This window comes from Eubalaena glacialis, chromosome 2 (genome assembly GCF_028564815.1).
Source record: "Eubalaena glacialis isolate mEubGla1 chromosome 2, mEubGla1.1.hap2.+ XY, whole genome shotgun sequence".
Taxonomy (NCBI): Eukaryota; Metazoa; Chordata; class Mammalia; order Artiodactyla; family Balaenidae; genus Eubalaena; species Eubalaena glacialis.
The window spans coordinates 82,518,037-82,536,769 of record NC_083717.1 but is presented as its reverse complement, the minus strand read 5'-3'; the positions used below and the strand labels follow the sequence as shown (position 1 = coordinate 82,536,769).

Below are 18,733 nucleotides of genomic sequence, written 5' to 3'. Positions count from 1 at the left end.
GATCATGGACTGAAGCTGTAAGATCCAGTGGTGTCTTCCCGCTAGTAATTTTTCTTGCCAAGTCATCACCTGGCTGAAGTGTGTGTCTCTGAACAAAGTCCGAATGCAGGTGAGCTAAGTCTTTGGTTTCTTTGGACTATAAATAACACTTTTTTTTTTTCTTCAAATATTTCTAAGTATAAACCTGCTATCTTGAGGTCCTGGTCTTTAAAAAAATTTTTTTTTTTTTTTTTTCATTTAAAGCTTTTCCACCGAGGTTTCAGTTCGTGGTTATGCCTTCATGCTTTGGTACAAGTGCTTGATGAAGAAGATGAGTTGCCCGAATTGGAGCTGCCCTCGTCCTGCCACTTGTCCAGACTCCTCCTCCTCGCGTTCATGAAGAAGTTGCTGACGGTGCTGAGCTCCAACCCCAGCTGCTGGGAAATGGTGATTTGCAATTCTTTGGATGGACGCTTATTTTCCTTGAATATCGCGTGTAGAGTTCGACGCTGGACATCTGTGAAGACCAACCTGGGCTTTTTGGGTGTGTTGCCTCTATCTTTCCCGTGTTCTTGCTCTTTCCTTTTGCATGCTGCAAAGAAGCACAGAGGGTGTTAGAAGAGACTGCCTGGGAGAATCGAGAGTAGAAAGGCACAGCCCATAAAATCTGTTAGGCATTCCTCATGGCCACGTTCTGCCTGCTGACCTCTGATTTTAGCACCATCGTGGGCTGCGAGGGAAGTGTAACAAAAGCATGGAGAATGAGGAGGAGGTGGAGTTCTGTGAGTCCTGGGCGTGGGTCCTGGCTTTGATGAGTATCTGTATTTTGTTGGTGGTACATCAATTAACCGACACCTGGGCCTCGATTTCTCATCTGCAGAATGTTGGGTTTTAGACAAATGAACTTATGGTTCAAATTTTTATATCACTATCTGTAAAGTGGATATAAGAACATCTACCTTGCTGGGTGTGGTAAGCATATATGAAATATTATGTAAAAGATAATGTTAACTAAAGTGCTTTACAAATGCAAAGTTTTATCACCTAGAAGTGGTTGTAGCCGTCAAAGGATTTATGGTCTGCTGCTAGTGGAATACTAAGAGCCTCTGTGAGGGTCTAAAAACCAAATAAAAAGGAATTGCATTTGCTTCTGATCTTTTTTGTTTCCTAGGAAACTGTATGTAAGAAAACTCTGTATAGAGTGTCCTACCATGCCCATCAAACAGTTTTCCACTGATTCTTCAGTGGAACCAGGACTTGGGGAGCTGTGGTGAAACCCACTTCCTCAGCACTGGGGCTAAACCTGTGACATTAGCCACGTTCACCTTTGGGGTCTCCCTGTGCCTCTCTTTTGTTCTTCACGAGAGTCTTACTCTTGGAGTCCCCCCTCTTCCCTTACCTCATCTCCACTGAGAAGGCCCATTCCCTGCGCATGCCTTTTGGTCCTGTATCATGAAGCTGCCTCTAGGCTGCTAGAGCTATTCTGGTGTATCATCCCAGTGTGGTCCTCAGGTCTGCAGGGTTTGGTGCTGGATCAGGGTCTCCTCACCTCAGATGCTGTACTCCTCTTTCTCGCCTAATGTAGCTCACTAGATTCCACCTGCCAAAGGGGCACTGAATTGCTAATGACTCCCTCCCCCTCCCCGCCCCCAACCTCCACCATCAATGAATCCCTGCAAGCCATCCCCAAATAACCACGCAACTCAAGTAAAAACAGTGCTCTGGTTAGCTCCTATGCCCTAACTCCTGTCCCTCAGCTCCCCTGTGTAGGGGTTCTGGAGCAGCCATGGCTATCTTCACACCTGGCTGGCTACACTCTGATGTGCGCTCCAACCACAGCGAAAGGCAGACAGGGCAGGGCGTCTTCCTGGTTCCTGGTGGAGGTAGGGACTGTCGCTCTTTCATGTCGCCTCCAGCTGGCTGCCCTGCCTACTGCTCTCTCCTGCTCCCCGCCCCCCGTCCTTTTGTATTCCAGGTTCTCAATTCCTTCTTAGATGGTTCACCAGCTCTGGCTATATGCAGCCTCTGTACTCTCCCCAGGTAGCCCTGCTCTTCAGCCTGCCCCTACCTTTCATTCCCAGCTGCTCCACATCGTGGATTCCCCTAAGGCCTTAGGTGCCCGTTAGCACAAATTAGCTAGGCAATCAGAGCAGCTAAAAAGCTAATGGGTAAAGGTTGAAGAAGCCTCCAGTCTTTGGAGTCCAATCTAGGAGTCTCCAAGTTTTTTTAATCATGTGCTACTTAGTAAAAAATGTTTTGAGTATTACATTCCCTTACATTATTTCTTTATAAATGATATGCATGTGTTACTATACTACTGTATTATTATACAGTAGTATAATTAAAAAGCATACACAAAATATAGAAAATTTTAAAGTGGTAAAATAACTTAAATAGACATAGAAATTCTCTTCTACAGGTGCATCAGCTTGCCCAGGCCCCAGAGTGCATTTGCCTCACTCCAGGGACCACAGGTCCAATATATTAGGAAATATAAGAATAAGAATTTCAGAATGGACATGAGGGGAGACCTCAGTCATAAAAGAGAGATTTTTAGGCTAGTCAGGTCTTCTGGTACCTTTTATAACACATTCCATAGATCACTGGCTATGCCCTTTGCCCACCATGACGGAAAGTGTCAACATAATGGGAAAGATTTATTAAATGCCCAGCTCCCTCAGAGCACTGAGCTATATACACTAAACTAGGTGAGAGTTCCCAGATACAGTCCCTCCCCCCAGGAACCCATAGCCTTCACTGGGCAACTAGACTAAGTCCCTGAAAAAAAAAAGCTGACTAGGCTGAAGTCAAGCCTAGTTAGTTTGAGTCAGCCCATGTAGACACAGCTTTATATAATACTGATACACATGGCTGGTTGATTCATTCACTTACATTCAAAGATGAATATAACACAAGCCTTTCTCTTAAGGACGTCAGTCTAGTGGTTATGTAAGCAAATAACTGCAAGAGCATGAAAAGAGTATACAGGATATTATCTCTGCTTGAGGATATTAAGGAAGGCATCACACAAGAGGGGTGCTTACGCTAGGCCCTAAAGGATGAATAGGAGTTTGCTAGTGAGAAAAGTGGGAAATACTCATTCCCAGCAGGCGGAACAGCATTCGTGAAGGACTGATAAGTAGTAGTAGATTGGTAGTGGGGCAAGAGTACATGCAAGTACATACATACTTCACAGGTAGACAGAGATCAAATTTGAACTATCTTGTAGGTAAGGTTTTGAGTAAGAGTGTCGTGTGATTAAATTTGGGTTCAGAAAAACCCCTCTGGTGGTGGTGTGGGGGATGAATTGGAAAGCATCAAGATTCAGGACCAGTATGCTGTGTATGCCACTCTGACCCCCTTCAGGACTAAGGCACTCACTCATTCTTGCACCTGCTGGAAGAGGCTGGTGGCTCTCAGCTGAGGTCCATACTGGGAATTGCCCTTGGCCAAAGGTTATGCCACCCTGGGGTGCAGTTGGGGGACTAGCCACACCCAGCGGGGGACGGGAGGAGTAGGGGATGGGAGTATGGATGGTGGAGGTTGAAGACAGTAGGAATGTATTGGTTTAAGGCTCCCCCACCCCAAACCCTTGCATCAAGTAGGGACAACTCTGAAGTGTTATCTAGTTCCAGAGCACCCTGTAGGACTGGTTGAGGCTATTTTTGCAGCTACATCAAAGTTCAACTCCATCTGCCTGGTCTTACTTCCTCCACTCCCCCGACAGGGGTTAATCTCCATAGCCCTCTTTGATAACCTTCCTGCATGCAAGTCTCAGAGTCTTTTTCTCAGAAAACCTGACCTAAGACAGAAGCCAATTAGAAAATCAGTGTAATGAGGACCCCAAGATAGACAATGGCAGTTGAAGGTGGAAAATAGGAAGCAAATTTAAGAGCTTCTTGGAAGGTAGAATCAAGAGGAATTAGTAATAACAACCTGGCTGGGAGGCTGGAGTTCGGAACATCTCCCAGGTTTCTGATTGGATGGTAGTAATAAGGCCATTAGGGAATGCAGATGGAGAAATGAGTTTTATGAGAGCAGTAAGCACTTCTATGTGGGACAAATCCATTTGAAATGCGTGCTGGACATCCTGTTAAAGATCTCCAATAGGTGGTTGTCCAGCATACGGCAGGATATATGGGGCCTGGAGCTCAGGGAAGAGATCTGGGTTAGGAATACAGACTGGGAAGTCATTAGGGACCTAGATGGTAAATTGCACAGAACACATACCTATGGAAAAATAAATAACTGAGCATCGGGTGCAGACTCAACTTATTTATCATTCAAAAGGCAGAACAGGGACTTCCCTGGTGGTCCAGTGGTTAAGACTTCGCTTTCCAATGTAAGGGGTGAGGGTTCAATCCCTGGTCGGGGGGCTAAGATCCCACATGCCTCGCAGCCAAAAAACCAAAATATAAAACAGAAGCAATATTGTAACAAATTCAACAAAGACTTTAAAAATGGTCCACATCAAAATAAATCTTTAAAAAAAGGCAGAACTAAGGGAAATCACAAAGAGATATCTATTTTCTACGTAACTAGTGTATCTGAATGACTTCAATGTGGTCCTTAGCATTTGGCAGGACTGAGTGGGCTGAAGCTACTCTAGAGCCACCCTTTCCCAAATGGCATCAGAGGCATGATATTGCCTCAAATAGGAGTTACTTGAAAAGATGGTTTGCAGGCCAAGTACATTTAGAAAAACCTACTATATAACCTCTTCCTCAAAATGCGTAATATGCGTTTAGCAAATATAATTATGTTTCCCAAATTTATTTAATTCCAGAACCTTGTTTGGTAGAGACTGTCTATCAGTGTCTCATACAATACTAATGTTGGAGAAATGCAGTTTGGAAGTTCCTGACCCGAGCTCTCAATGTTAGAATCTGGGAAGTGGGATTCTCCTGGAGCGAGGAGCCTGGCAGACTCATTATGTCTCTCCAGGGCAGGCTGGCATAGTGCCTGGCTATAAGGGGAGCTCAGTGCCCATATGGGTACTGGATGGGGTGTCTGTGACTAAATGTGTGTGCTTTTACCTGGAAAGAACTTTGTGCAGAAGTTGGAGTGGCTGAATAAGAAAGCAGAGATATCTGTAGAATGGACAGTGGACTAAAGCTTGTTGACAGTCAGTGGGTAACCTCAACAAGGTGCCCAGGAGAAGCAACCCACAGAAATAAAATCATGCTTCTAGAAGCTTGTACAGAATTATAGTTGTGAGACCTGTTAAGAGAATATAGGTGAGAGCAATGCTTTGGCATTCCCATGGAATTCATTTCAAGGTAGAGATTACCCATTATAAGGTAGGAAATCAGCAACTGGTCCACACAATTGTGCAGTGGAGAGAGAGAGAGAGAGTGGGAGCAAAGTCTGACAACAGGAACTGCTGCTTAGGGAACAGCATTGCATGTGTTTTATGGGAAAGTTATACGTTTTTGTGTGGGTGTACAGTTTTCATTAAAGATAGAATAGTTATTATAGAACTGGATTAAAGGGAAGAAGATTCCTATTGCACGTGTAAGGTAGTACTGAAGAGGAAGAAGACCCGTCATGAGTCACCTCCATGAAGGTGGGCAAGCAGATATGTTTGCAGGATGCAGTGGCAAAGTGTAGTGGGGCTGTCTCAGGTGACTTTGATCTTCTCTGGGAATGAGGTCACCTACAGTCAGTACTATATGGGACACAGAAGCAGACGTGGAAGACGGTAAAAGGCAGAGAATGATTTTGTGCACCACAAGAATAAAAGATTATAAAGAATTTTTTTTTTTTTAAAAAGCAATGCATGAGGCTGCGGGCAAAGGACAAGCTTTCATCTCAGGCATGACTGGGGCCTTTGCTTTGCCCATAGTTGGCAGGACAGAGCCAAGGGTATTTCAAGAAATATGAATTCTGCAGGATGTTGAAAGGCATTCCATGAATATTGAGTTTCGAGGTCAGGCAGTTTGGGAAATGCTGAGTTAATTAATGATTAAGCAAGCTTCTTTAATGCAGGACTTCTCAGAGCCTTTAATATGCTAATGTGCACTGATACTTTCTAGCTTATGGGGTCTCCCAAACTTATTTGATTAAGCAACTCTTTATTCAGGGAATTTCTCTCAGGAATGGTGTTGCTTAGAACAGTGTCTCTCAAAATGTGGTTGCCAGACCTATGCTGGTCTGTAAACTGTTACTGACCTGCAGCAAGATCAGAAAATTGAGAATAAGCAATTAGAAAGTTTTGTGGCTGTTTGACATTTCTCCAACATTCTGTGATTATTGTTCTAGTAATACATTTTTTATCGTATTATCAAAACTATTGGTCCAGAACAGATGGAAATTAGAAACAAACAGCTAGTCCTTCACTGTTTAAGAAGCCCTGTCTTAGAATACACTTTATAAAACATGATATACAGTAACATCCTAGAATCGGCTGTCAGCCAAGCATTTGTGTATCAACTTATATCCATTTTCCTGATTTAACGTCACAAAGGACATTACAACATCTAAACTGCTGATTGAACTATGCAAAAGTCTGCCAAGGATTTGTCTGGGAATAAGCAGGCACATTGCTGTACACCTGAAAATAACACAACATTGTACATCAACTATAGTTCAATAACAATTACAAAAAAAAGATCTGTTGTACCAAATTAAAAAAAATAAGTAGGCACAGACATGTGGGCCTGGGAGACATTTATAAAGCCAGATGGACTTACAATACAACTTCTTAGATGAACCTGGGCTCACAGGACACAAGCTCAAGGCCCAGCTCTGTGGCCACTGATAGATGTGTGATCTTGGGCAAGTCCCTCGCCTTCTGGAGCCTTAGTTTACCCAGCTGCAAAATAGAGGACAATGGCCTTCTTTCCTCACAGGATTATAATAAGCATTAAATAAGATAAGCTATGCTGAAGTGATTGTTAAAACTATAAACGCTTAAGAAGTGTTCTAGATGTTTGCAAATTAATTTTCAGATCCTTCCTTTTTTCTTTGGTCAAGATGCAAGTATAAACAGTGAGTTTACACAGCAGGCTCAGGTCTTTGCTCTGTCTCTAGCCTGTGGTATAAACTTGAACACATGACTTGATCTCTTTTTCTACATCCTTTCAATGAGCAGGCAGTATTCTAAGGCCCCTGCAGGCTTGAAAACCCTGTGAGTCAAGGAATACACCCCTGCAGTGTCTTTCCTGGTTTCCAAAGTCTAATATTATCTCAGTTAAAAAATTTCCAAGGTAACCTTACTCTGTCTTTTAGAATATATAGCCACTATGTTGACCATTCCATTTCACCTTCTCCAGCCTTATGGCTTCTCAAAAAGAGCAGGTAATGGCTCTGCAGGGACACCAGCCAGTACTGCAAATAATCCAGATCCACGTTCACCTGAATGAAGGCGATCAAACACAAACTCACATTCCTCACAGTTGCTTCGACCTCATAAGCTTTAGAGATTAAAACAATAACAACAGCAACTACCACAGACCCTGCGAACAGTTATGCATTTGCCCTCCTAGGACTCTGAGCCATTAAACAATAGGTACTCTACATTTTTACTAGTTTCTACTTTTTCATTAAAAATGTAGGAAAATTTGCTTAATTTGCTTCCTGAGGTTCTTGGTATATTTGTCCCAGAGTTGGCTGCTTCACATAGGATGGAATTGTGGATTAGAAGAGGCTGTCTTCTTGGGGGCTGTAGTGTATGTTTCAATGTGCCCTTATGGAAGGAACGCCAAGGGTCCAGGTAGAATGAGGGTGTACGTTATATTCCCAGTCTATGAGGGAGGAAGGTTTTGTAAAAGCACTGCTCTAGTTGTCAAAAGTTTTGGGTTCTGGTTCCGGCTCTGTCATTAATTAGTTGAATGGCTGGGTTAAACCCCTTAACCAGGCTGGGTCCAGCTTCCTTAACTGTATAGTGAAGGGACTTGACTAAATAACTTACAACCCCTTCTAGGTGCAGCTCTATGACTTGATGTGTATAAAGTCAACATCACTCCAGAGGGAAGATGTACAGTTCAGATTTCTACGTCATAAATGGGCACTCGGAGAAGTGTGAGGGTTGAACAGTTCACTCTAGCTGGCCCCCTCCCCGGCCACCTCCCCTCTTTTGTAAGGCTATCCCTGTGCCACCACCTCCTTCTCCCTCCTGGCAGGCAGTGGGGAGAGAAGACTTTTGGGGCGGAGCACTTGCAGATGAGGTAGGAAAGGGAACAGGACCTGTGTGCTTAGTAAACCATATTACCTGGTAAGACCAGAAAATTGAAATTCATAAACTGTAATCGCAATTTGTAAAGGACCTTTAGAAAATTTTCACTGATCTTAGTTATACTGAAGAGGAATATGGAGAAATGTGTGTGTGTGGTGGATGCACAGACAAGTGACCGGGGAGCCACAGTATCTGCTAGAATAAGATGGGGATGCAGCCAGATGAATGGTAAGCCATGGGTCTGTCACTTTAGAGACGTTATTTAATTTTAGCAACAGCTCTGTGAGGCATCAAATTTAATAGGAAATTTGGGAATTTAACCTGAGGAGAGGACAGTTTTGGCCTCAAGGTCTGGATGGTGAATCCTAGAGAGGCAGGATGAAAGGCCTGCGTGGGCGGGGCTGAGAAAGAGCCAGGCTTGGATGATTCAAATCAGATTTATTTGGTGGTCTGACTCTAAGGGACTGAGGAAGGAGACTGTATGCCTGCAGCTTCCCCAATCACATGTGGCTTTTACCCTGAGAGTCCTTGCACTATGGCCGTGTACTTCCTCCATACAACTGCTCCAGGGTCTGCTGTCCTAATGTGATTGAGGCAAGGTGGGCCAGGGAACACTAAGGGAAAGGGCTGGGATTCCAGGGCACAGTGAAACTACCCTGTCATCTCAAGGGGCCTGCTAGAGACGCAGTGTCTTCCCCCTGAAGGCCGGCGCCAGTGCTGAAAACTGCAACCTGCACGGCCAAGGGCTCTTGAACAGGTAAGCCTGCAATGTCCCAAGTCACTCAGGGGAGGTCCGGCCTGGATTTGGAGGAGGCGGGTCCAGGCAGCTGCTAGGGCCCTCAGCTCCTTTGCTGCTCCAGTGCCTCCGGGGAAGGTAGGGTGCACTGGGAAGGCAAAAAGCACACTCTGAAATTCTACCCAGATTCCTGACCGACTTGGTAGTAACATTCCTGCACACCCTGCTCAGGGGAGCTTGGGGCTTCGGGGACAGAGAAAAAGGATAAAAAAGCAGGGGGGCCAGAATAGGCAAATCCTTAGGGACAGAAAGAAGTTGGTGGTCGCCCGTGGCTGAGTGCGTAGTGGGGGGAAATGGGTGGGACTGCTAATGGGTATGGGGTTTCTTTTTGGGAAGGTGATAAAAAGGTTCTAAAATTGATTGTGGTGACGGTTGCACAGCTCTGTGAGTATATTAAAATCCACTGACTTATACTCTTTAAATGGGTAAATTGTATGGTATGTAAATTACTTCTTAGTACAACTATTTAAGAAAGAAGTAGCTGGGCATGCATACAGGGTGAGCCCTCTGCCCTCACTCCCCACTTGCCACCGAGAGGAAACCTCTTCTGGACTGCAGCAGGGACAAGGGGGGCTTCTGTTCATGTGTACTGAGCCCCCAAACACTGTCTCTTGATAGCTGAAACTGCTTTTCAAAGTAAACTCTACAAGACAATACATGTTCGTGGAGGAACAAGCATGCAAATAAAACAGATTTCAGTAAAACAAGAAAGGAGGAACCGTGGAAGTGAACGTGGCAGGTTCCCAAGCCCATTTTACAGGCCAGCACCCATCCTGTGGAGATCAAAGAGCCAGTGAGTGGGCTGCCCCAGCTTCAGGATTAGAGCTCAGACTCCAGGAGTGCTGGGTCATAGTGTTATCTGCTTTGCCTTGAGTTATTGTGCTGTCCTGTGCATATTTTTATAAGCCAGGCCCCCAGTTGTTTTGTCAGCTCTTAAGCAGCAAATTTGGAGAACACAGTATAAAGTACAATTTGAAAAGCTACTCCAGTGAGTTCTAACTGATATGGCCACGGGCAGCCTTTACACGGGAAGGGAACTCCTGCACAGACTATCTGGAAACAGTGATGCCCAGGAGAGGGAGGTGGGGCCGATACAACCTGCTGGACACAAGCTAGCTTTTCTGGTATCTGTGACTTTGTGGGTAGCTCAAGCACCTATGGAAGCTCTTCTGGGCACGAGTGTGAAAGACCTAATAAAAACATGCAAAGAGCAGACGTTCTTAGTCAAGAATGATCACTATAACCCCTGTAGCTTGCTTTATGGTACTTAAATCACCTCCATTCAACCTTCCCATGTGATCCCCACAAAACTCAGGTGAGGTAGAAATGGGTATTATGTCTTTTTCTGTAGGTGAAGAAACAATGTCAAAGAGGTGAGGAGACTCGCCTATGGGCACGCAGCTGGTTCATTGGGCGACCTCCAACTCCACTGTGCCCTGGAGGCAGATGCCAGCATGGTGGACACATCATGAAAACTTTCCCCAGGATGGTTACACGGGCAGGAGCAGCTGGTGAGGGGAGCCCGGGAAGCCAGAGCCATGGTGTGTGGAGTAGGAGCAGCTAGCCGGCCAGGCGGCAGGCCTGTTGTCAGCCAGACGGGTCTGGCTCTGGCTGAAAGGATTGCAGTTGGCCCATCTGGGAAATCGGGCTGCACGGAAGTTGAGATGAAGGGAGCTCAGGCAGTGAAGGGCACGGAAGACCCACGCTGGCCTGGGAGGGGGACCAGAGTGAGTCTAGTTTCAGTGGCGGGACAGAGGCGCACTGGATGCTGTCTCCATGTGGATATCGGCTCTGAGAGGAGGCAAAAGAAAACTGAGCTGACCCAAAGGAGAAGGAAAGATGGGGAGCAGCTAAAGCCAAGAGAGGTTTGCTGCATCAAACTCAGGTTGGAAAAGTCGCCCGAACCTCTCACAACCCCACCCTGTTTGCTTCTATAACTGAGCTGTCCAGGACAGAGACCTGCCTTCCCACCCATCTGCTGCCTGGAGTCCTTCTGGAGACAGCATATAACATATTTCCATCAATCTCTCTTCTCTAGGGACAGCTCCACAGCTGTAGCCCAAGAGGTAGGGCTATTGGACTTTATGATCAAAGGAGGGCAGAGGCTGCCTGGGCCTGGGAGGGATGGAACAGGATCAGCTGAAATGTACAGCTGCTTCCCCTGTGCTAAGCCGCACGCAGGTATCACCTTATGATGTCACTCAACAACTGTGGGAAGCAGGTGCTATTACAGCTGTGGGTTGCTTCCCTGGGCAGCCCCACTGCTCACAGGTGCCCACGATCTGCACTTCTTCTGATCTCCACCCACCTGTCTGCCTAAACTGGCTTTAGACTGAGCATTTATTTACGAATAAAATCATGGTGGTGGTTAAAAAAAAAAAGTTTACGTTTGTTTCCAAATGCACAGCCTGAGGCTCAGAGGTTAAGGGATTGGCCCAAGGTCACCCTGATAGTAAATGGTGGATCTGGGATCAGAGTCAGGGCAGGGTCCAGTGATGGTGTGGAGGTGATGGTGTGGAGGAGATGATGGTGTGGAGGTGATGGTGCGGAGAAGGTGATGGTGTGGAGGTGATGGTGTGGAGGAAGTGATGGTGTGGAGGAGGTGATGGTGTGGAGGTGATGGTGTGGAGAAGGGGATGGTGTGGAGGAGGGGATGGTGTGGAGGAGGCGATGGTGTGGACGAGTTGATGGTGTGGAGGTGATGGTGTGGAGGTGATGGGGTGGAGGAGGCGATGGTGTGGAGGAGTTGATGGTGTGGAGGTGATGGTGTGGAGGAGGTGATGGTGCGGAGGAGGTGATGGTGTGGAGGTGATGGGGTGGAGAAGGGGATGGTGTGGAGGTGATGGTGTGGACGAGTTGATGGTGTGGAGGTGATGGTGTGGTGGTGATGGTGTGGAGGAGGTGATGGTGTGGAGGAGTTGATGGTGTGGAGGAGTTGATGGTATGGAGGAGGTGATGGTGTGGAGGTGATGGTGTGGAGAAGGGGATGGTGTGGAGGAGTTGATGGTGTGGAGGAGGTGATGGTGTGGAGGTGATGGTGTGGAGAAGGGGATGGTGTGGAGGAGGGGATGGTGTGGAGGAGGCGATGGTGTGGACGAGTTGATGGTGTGGAGGTGATGGTGTGGAGGTGATGGGGTGGAGGAGGCGATGGTGTGGAGGAGTTGATGGTGTGGAGGAGTTGATGGTGTGGAGGAGGTGATGGTGTGGAGGTGATGGTGTGGAGGAGGTGATGGTGTGGACGAGTTGATGGTGTGGAGGTGATGGTGTGGAGGAGGTGATGGTGCGGAGGAGGTGATGGTGTGGAGGTGATGGGGTGGAGAAGGGGATGGTGTGGAGGTGATGGTGTGGACGAGTTGATGGTGTGGAGGTGATGGTGTGGAGGTGATGGTGTGGTGGTGATGGTGTGGAGGAGGTGATGGTGTGGAGGAGTTGATGGTGTGGAGGAGTTGATGGTATGGAGGAGGTGATGGTGTGGAGGTGATGGTGTGGTGGTGATGGTGTGGAGGAGGTGATGGTGTGGAGGAGGTGATGGTGTGGAGGTGATGGTGTGGTGGTGATGGTGTGGAGGAGTTGATGGTGTGGAGGAGGTGATGGTGTGGAGGAGTTGATGGTGTGGAGGAGTTGATGGTATGGAGGAGGTGATGGTGTGGAGGTGATGGTGTGGTGGTGATGGTGTGGAGGAGTTGATGGTGTGGAGGAGGTGATGGTGTGGAGGAGTTGATGGTGTGGAGGAGGTGATGGTATGGAGGAGGTGATGGGGTGGAGGAGTTGATGGGGTGGAGAAGGGGATGGTGTGGAGGAGTTGATGGGGTGGAGAAGGGGATGGTGTGGAGGTGATGGTGTGGAGGAGCTGGGGCTCGGGTATTCCTTAGGCACAGACTGGGAGGACATCAGAGAATCACACCAGCTTTCACTTTCCATGGCTCCTGAAACAGCCCTTTTTGTGTTATTCTAGACTATCTTAGTTCTTCTCCTCGCAAGTTTTGTCTTCTCTCATTTTTTCTGTGTTCCCTCTGGTACAGGCTGAACGTGAGGCAGAAAGGTGAACTGAGAATCCTGTTGAATGAATGCATTTTCATACGCCTGTGATACTTGCATCCATCCTCTTGCTGGCCATTCACTGTCACATGCACACATTTTCCTGAGCACAGGCCCAAGCTTTTTGAGACTCACCAGAAGAGACACGACCACCTGACCCTTCCCTCCTCGAAGCTCTTTCCCTGCATTGCAGCTTCAAAAGAACTGGTGGGAAGAAAAGCTGCTGCCTCGCACCTGCTCCTTCAGTCAGTAACAAAAGGTAATGTGGCTCTTTAATGAAAGGTTGGCTCAGGAATTCTGATTTTTAAATTCCTAAACTTCTGTTAATGCCTGATCCATTGGGGTTTTATTACATCAGTCTCCCTCATCTTAAAGAGCCCCTCAATAGTTTGGGCTATAATAATAATAATTGGAAATATGTGATATCGATGCCCTAGTTATGATGTTGATTCTGCAAAACAGTCAAAACAAATGGCAGACCTGATGAATTACATGCTTATTATGCATTATTATCTCATGCAGGCCTATTGTGAATTGTAAGTCTTAGCTTATTGATCCCATTTCTTTAATTAATAGCCATATATAACACTTTATAATATTCACAGCAATTGGAAGTTATAAAATGGAACTCCTTAAAAAATAACCTACAATTTTGACTTTTCGCCAAGTCATCAGACGTTTTTCACAGTTAATTTCAAATTAGTGGTTTTCCTTGTTTGCATTTCTGGAAAGTCATCTGTAGAGTCAATTGTAAATGCTGTTCTCCCAATGACACACGTATTATACAATTGGCTTCACAAGGGTCTCCAGTAAGCTTGAGAGGAAAGCCCTTCTTGGCCGCTCCATCAAGATATTCAAGGACCTTGACCCTCTGACCCCAATCACCTTTTCCATTTCACTTCCCACAACTGCCCAGCCACCATCCACACTGAGCCACACTGCTCAGAAGTCAGTCCTAAATACATTATGAATGTTCACACCTCTATTCCTCTGCTCAAGCTGTTCCCTCACCCAGAATGTCCTTCCTTCTCTTTCTTGTCCCTATGTAATCAAGGCCCAGCTCAAGCATTTCATTTTCTATTAAGGCTTCTCCATCCCCTCTCTCATCTGGGGTGAATTGTGGTCTCCTGTGCCCATAGAGCTCCCCAGATAATTAGTTATTACCTACCCATCTCTCTCACTAGGAACCCATGAGTTCTGTAAGAGTAGACCATGGATTATTTCTTTGGCATACTCAGCATCCTTGTTGGATAAATAAGTCAGATGTGGCCCCAGAGAAAATGGGGTGACATCCTAGACACAGTCCTTTTAAAGTCCCCAGGTGATTCTAACACATAGGCTAGGCTGAGAACCACTATTCTAAATTAGTGCTCCTCAAACTTGAGTGTACAAACTTGAGTCATTTGGACATTTTGTTAAGATGAAGATTCTGATCCAGCAGGTCTGGGCAGAGCCTGAGATTCTGCACATTTAACAAGCTCCCAGTTGCTCACTGCTCAGTTGCTGGTCCAGGATGGCACTCTGAGTAAACAGGGTCTAGAGTCCAGAGCAGAACTTGTAAGGCGTGGGTCAAATACATCAACATCACCTGGGAGCATGAAGGGGAGGCTTGTTCAAAATGTATATTCCGGAACCCTATCCTATCCCTACTGAATTAGATTCTCTGAGAGAATGGGATTCAGAAACACACATTTTAAACAAGTTTCCCAGGTAATTTAGAATAAAGTTGGAGGAGATTCTGTCATTAACTGATAGAACTTCCTAATGCCAAGGGGCAGAGGGGCGGCTGCTGTGGAGCTGGAGAGCACCCCCTCTGGCAAATGAGGGTACTTCACACCCATGCCTCCCTCTTCCTCCTGATTATCCACCAGGCTGGCAACGGAACAGAAGCAAATAACTGGGGGTTTATCTTCTTTTACATCACACCTCCACACGCATGCTGACAAAAGACTGTGATTAGTCTGCACTGCACCTGTTTTATGGTTGTTACATTTAGGATCTTTTAAAGTATTATTTTACATAATAACATGTTGGCACAAAGGCACACACACACACACACACACAAATATATCACAAACCTGTTCTGCATATTTCAGGCTGTGCTTCTCAAACTTTAGTATGTTTTAGAATCATTTAGAGAGTCTGTAAGAAGACAGATTACTGGGCTCTTCCACTGAGTTTCTGAATCAGCAGTATTTCTAGCAAGTTTCCAAGTGATGTCGGGGCATATGTATGGAGGAAGAATTGAAAATGAATGTTACAGAAAATTTTTTTAGCAGGTTTGTTTATTTTACGGGTATGGGTGAAGCAATTTTGAAATTATTTTAGGATTGAGCAAATGAGTAAGTGTGCATGTGTGCTGGGGGGTGGATATGTTATTGAGTGCCAGGGTTCTCACTGTAGAGGAAAGGACACACAATTATGGAATGAGGGTAGGCAAGAAGAAATCCTACGGGGATATATTGCAATTAGATGTGGAGGTACTTGTGCGAACTCATGATTTTAAAAATATGTATGTAAGCATGTTCACGTGCACGTGTATATTATATATGTATGAGTGCATATGTATATTTGTGGGGGGTGTGTGTGTAAATATACATGCATATTTTTCCTGGATTTTTCTGAGGGGGCTAAAAAACAAAGTCATGCTACTAGCCATGAGCACACCTAGTGACCAGGCCTTCTTGGTCTCTAATACCATTCCCCACCAGAATAAACCAGGGCTCATCAAGGAAAGGGCAGATTCTAGGGCTGGGACAGGGTAGGTAACAGGTGAGCTTGGAACATCTTATTATGATGCCAGAAAGTAAAAGAAAAAAAATGGAGGAGAAGGAGGAGGAGGAGGAGGGGGAAGAGGAGAAGAAGGAGGAGAAGGAAAAGAAAGATGGAAACAAGTCACAAGAACACAGGAGCCAGATTAAAGGGGCTCCCACTGTCAAATCTGAGACAGCTTGAGCACCAAAATAGGTAAGTACAGAATTGAATTAGAAACCATTGGGAAAAAAGGAATGTGTGAATCTTATCCAATAACAAATGGATAAGTAAATGAGAGAGAAGGGGCTCTTGCTCACAGAAGAAAGCTGAGAGCTGACTGTCAAACAAGGCAGGAGTGCCGGAGATGGAAAATCATTTTGAAGCCGTCGTGATAAACAGGTCAGGCAAGAATCAATAGATGCTAAATCTGTGGGGAATTTTGATGAGGAGTAGGATATTTGCATAATCTTAAAGTATCTCCCCACAGACTGCTTATTAGTTGTAAGACAGAGAAAAAAAATGTGATTATACAGTGGAGAAATTAGGCAACACCTCGACCAAGTGATCAAAATTAACTCTCCAGTTAAGTGGGAGACAGACAGACTTCATGGGTCTCCAGATGTGATCCCCTGAGAAGAACACACCTCACCCATGCAGCTTTCTGGGCAAGAAAGCACCACCTCAATCTAATCACGAGGAAACATCAGATAAACATAAAACGAGAAATATCTTTTTTTTTTTTAAAGTGGGGACTATATTCTTCAAACATTTCGATGTTATAAAAGGTTATAAAAGGCTGTGGAAATGTTTAGGATTAAAGAAAAGAAGAGATATGAAACTTAATCCCAGACTGGATCCTCTCCTGGAGAACAATGCTGTGAAGGACATTACTGGGTCAATGGAAAAAAGTGAGCTGTGGCTACAGAAGGGAAGGTTCATACTCGTGGAAATACATTCTAAAGTATGTAGGGGTGAGGGGTCATGATGTATGTAACGTACTCTGAAACGGTTCATGAAAAAAAATTCTGTGCATTTGAGAGCGAGAGAGAAAGAGAGATTGAGAGAGAGAAAGAGAGAGAGCACGCATGTGTGCACAAATGATAAAGCAAATGGGGCAAAATGTTAACAACTGGTCAACTGGTGGGTAAATGGTTTATGTTCTTATTTTATTTTTGCACCTTTTGAAAAATTTGAAAAAAACTTCCAAGTAAAATTTTCTTAAATCATGCTTTTGAATGATATTTAATGACACTGAGATAAGTCTGACTGTAAATTCTTTATGAGCTCAATTTTGTGAAAAATAAAAGTTAAAAATGTATCTTATTTACATACTTTAAAAAAGCTAGAAGGAAACAAACCGACACATAAACAGGTATCATCTCTGGGTTATGGGATTATGGATGATTTGATCCTGTTGTATTGTTTATAGTGTTTCATATTTTCCAAAGTTATGAGAGAAAAATTATTTTTGAAAGAGGAAAACAAATATTCAGAAAAGTTCTGCATATGTTGCTGACTGCTGTGCCATTGACTGATAATAGCAAAAACAAAACAAAACCAAAAACTTGAAATCATTGAAATGTCCAATGAAAGGTTGTTGGAGAGGTTATGTAAATTATGATGCTTCTAAAATATTATATAGTCATAAAATTTGTTTGCCCAATCAACTTATGGACCAACCTAAGCATCCAAAAATAGGGGATTGGTTAAATTATAGCATAGCTGTAAAACATAAAATGTGCAGAAAGCTTTTTGATCCAGAGCGCTCCAGGAGCAGAGGGAGGGCTTTGACCTCTTTGCTGTCTTGCAAACTGTAAACACGCTATCTATACATATCTGCTAAATGAATAAGTGCTACTCGTGAGGTATTTGGGAGGGGGCAGAAATGGTGGAATTACCAGGGGGTTTTATTGTCTCCATTTTTCTTTTATGTATTTTCAAATATTCTATCATAAATTTAATAACATGGGATTTTTAATTTAAAAAGTTATAGTATGTATGGATCATCCCATTGAGAAGAGATTGGAAAGATATTCACAAAAGGGGGGTTATCTCTGTTTGGGGGTGTTATGGGTGATTCTTGTCACCTTTTTTCTTGATTAGTAGTAATAATTTTACAAAGAAGTTATTTTTAAAAGGCACTGGACCATCATTAAAAAGTCTACAAATAATAAATGCTGGAGAGGGTGTGGAGAAAAAGGAACCCTCTTGCACTGTTGTTGGGAATGTAAATTGGTGCAGCCACTATGGAGAACAGATAGAGGTTCCTTAAAAAACTAAAAATACAGTTATCATATAATCCTGGAATCCACTCCTAGGCATATATCTAGAGAAAACTCTAATTTGAAAAGATACATGCACCTCTATGTTAACTGCAGCACTATTTACAATAGCCAAGACATGGAAGCAACCTAAATGTCCATTGACAGATGAATGGATAAAGAAAATGTGGTGTAGATATACAATGGAATATTACTCAGCCGTAAAGAACAATGAAATAATGCCATTTGCAGCGACATGGATGGACCTAGAGATTATCATATTAAGTGAAGTAAGTCAGACAGAGAAAGACAATATCATGTGATATCACTTATATGTGGAATCTAAAAAATGATACAAATAAACTTCTTTACAAAACAGAAATAGACTCACAGACATGGCAAACAAATTTATGACTACCAAAGGGGATAATGGGGTGGGAGGGGGAGATAAATTAGGAGTTTGGGATTAAGATATACACACTACAAAATATAAAATAGATGAACAGCAAGGAACTGTTGTATGGCATGGGGATCTATATTCAATGTCTTGTAGTAACCTATAATGGAAAAGAATCTGAAAAAGAATATATATTTTCTCCATCTCTGCTGAAAATGGCATGCAATCCGACCCTCATCATCTATTGCCACCCTCCTAGCTAGTCCCCTGCTGCTGCTACGTCTCCTATTGGCTCACACTATGCTGCCTTTCAAAAGCACAAGCCTGACAAC

At 44.4% G+C, this 18,733-nt stretch overlaps 1 protein-coding gene across 1 annotated transcript in view; it reads right to left on the bottom strand.

Annotated features, from left to right (window-relative positions):
• Positions 1-278: 278 nt before the first annotated feature.
• ONECUT1 (one cut homeobox 1) overlaps positions 279-18,733 on the bottom strand; it is a 32,320-nt gene continuing 13,865 nt past the window's right edge. The window contains exon 2 of the mRNA XM_061182109.1: positions 279-571. Within this exon, the coding sequence (XP_061038092.1) occupies positions 279-571 (293 nt within the window). The remainder of the gene's footprint in view (positions 572-18,733) is intronic.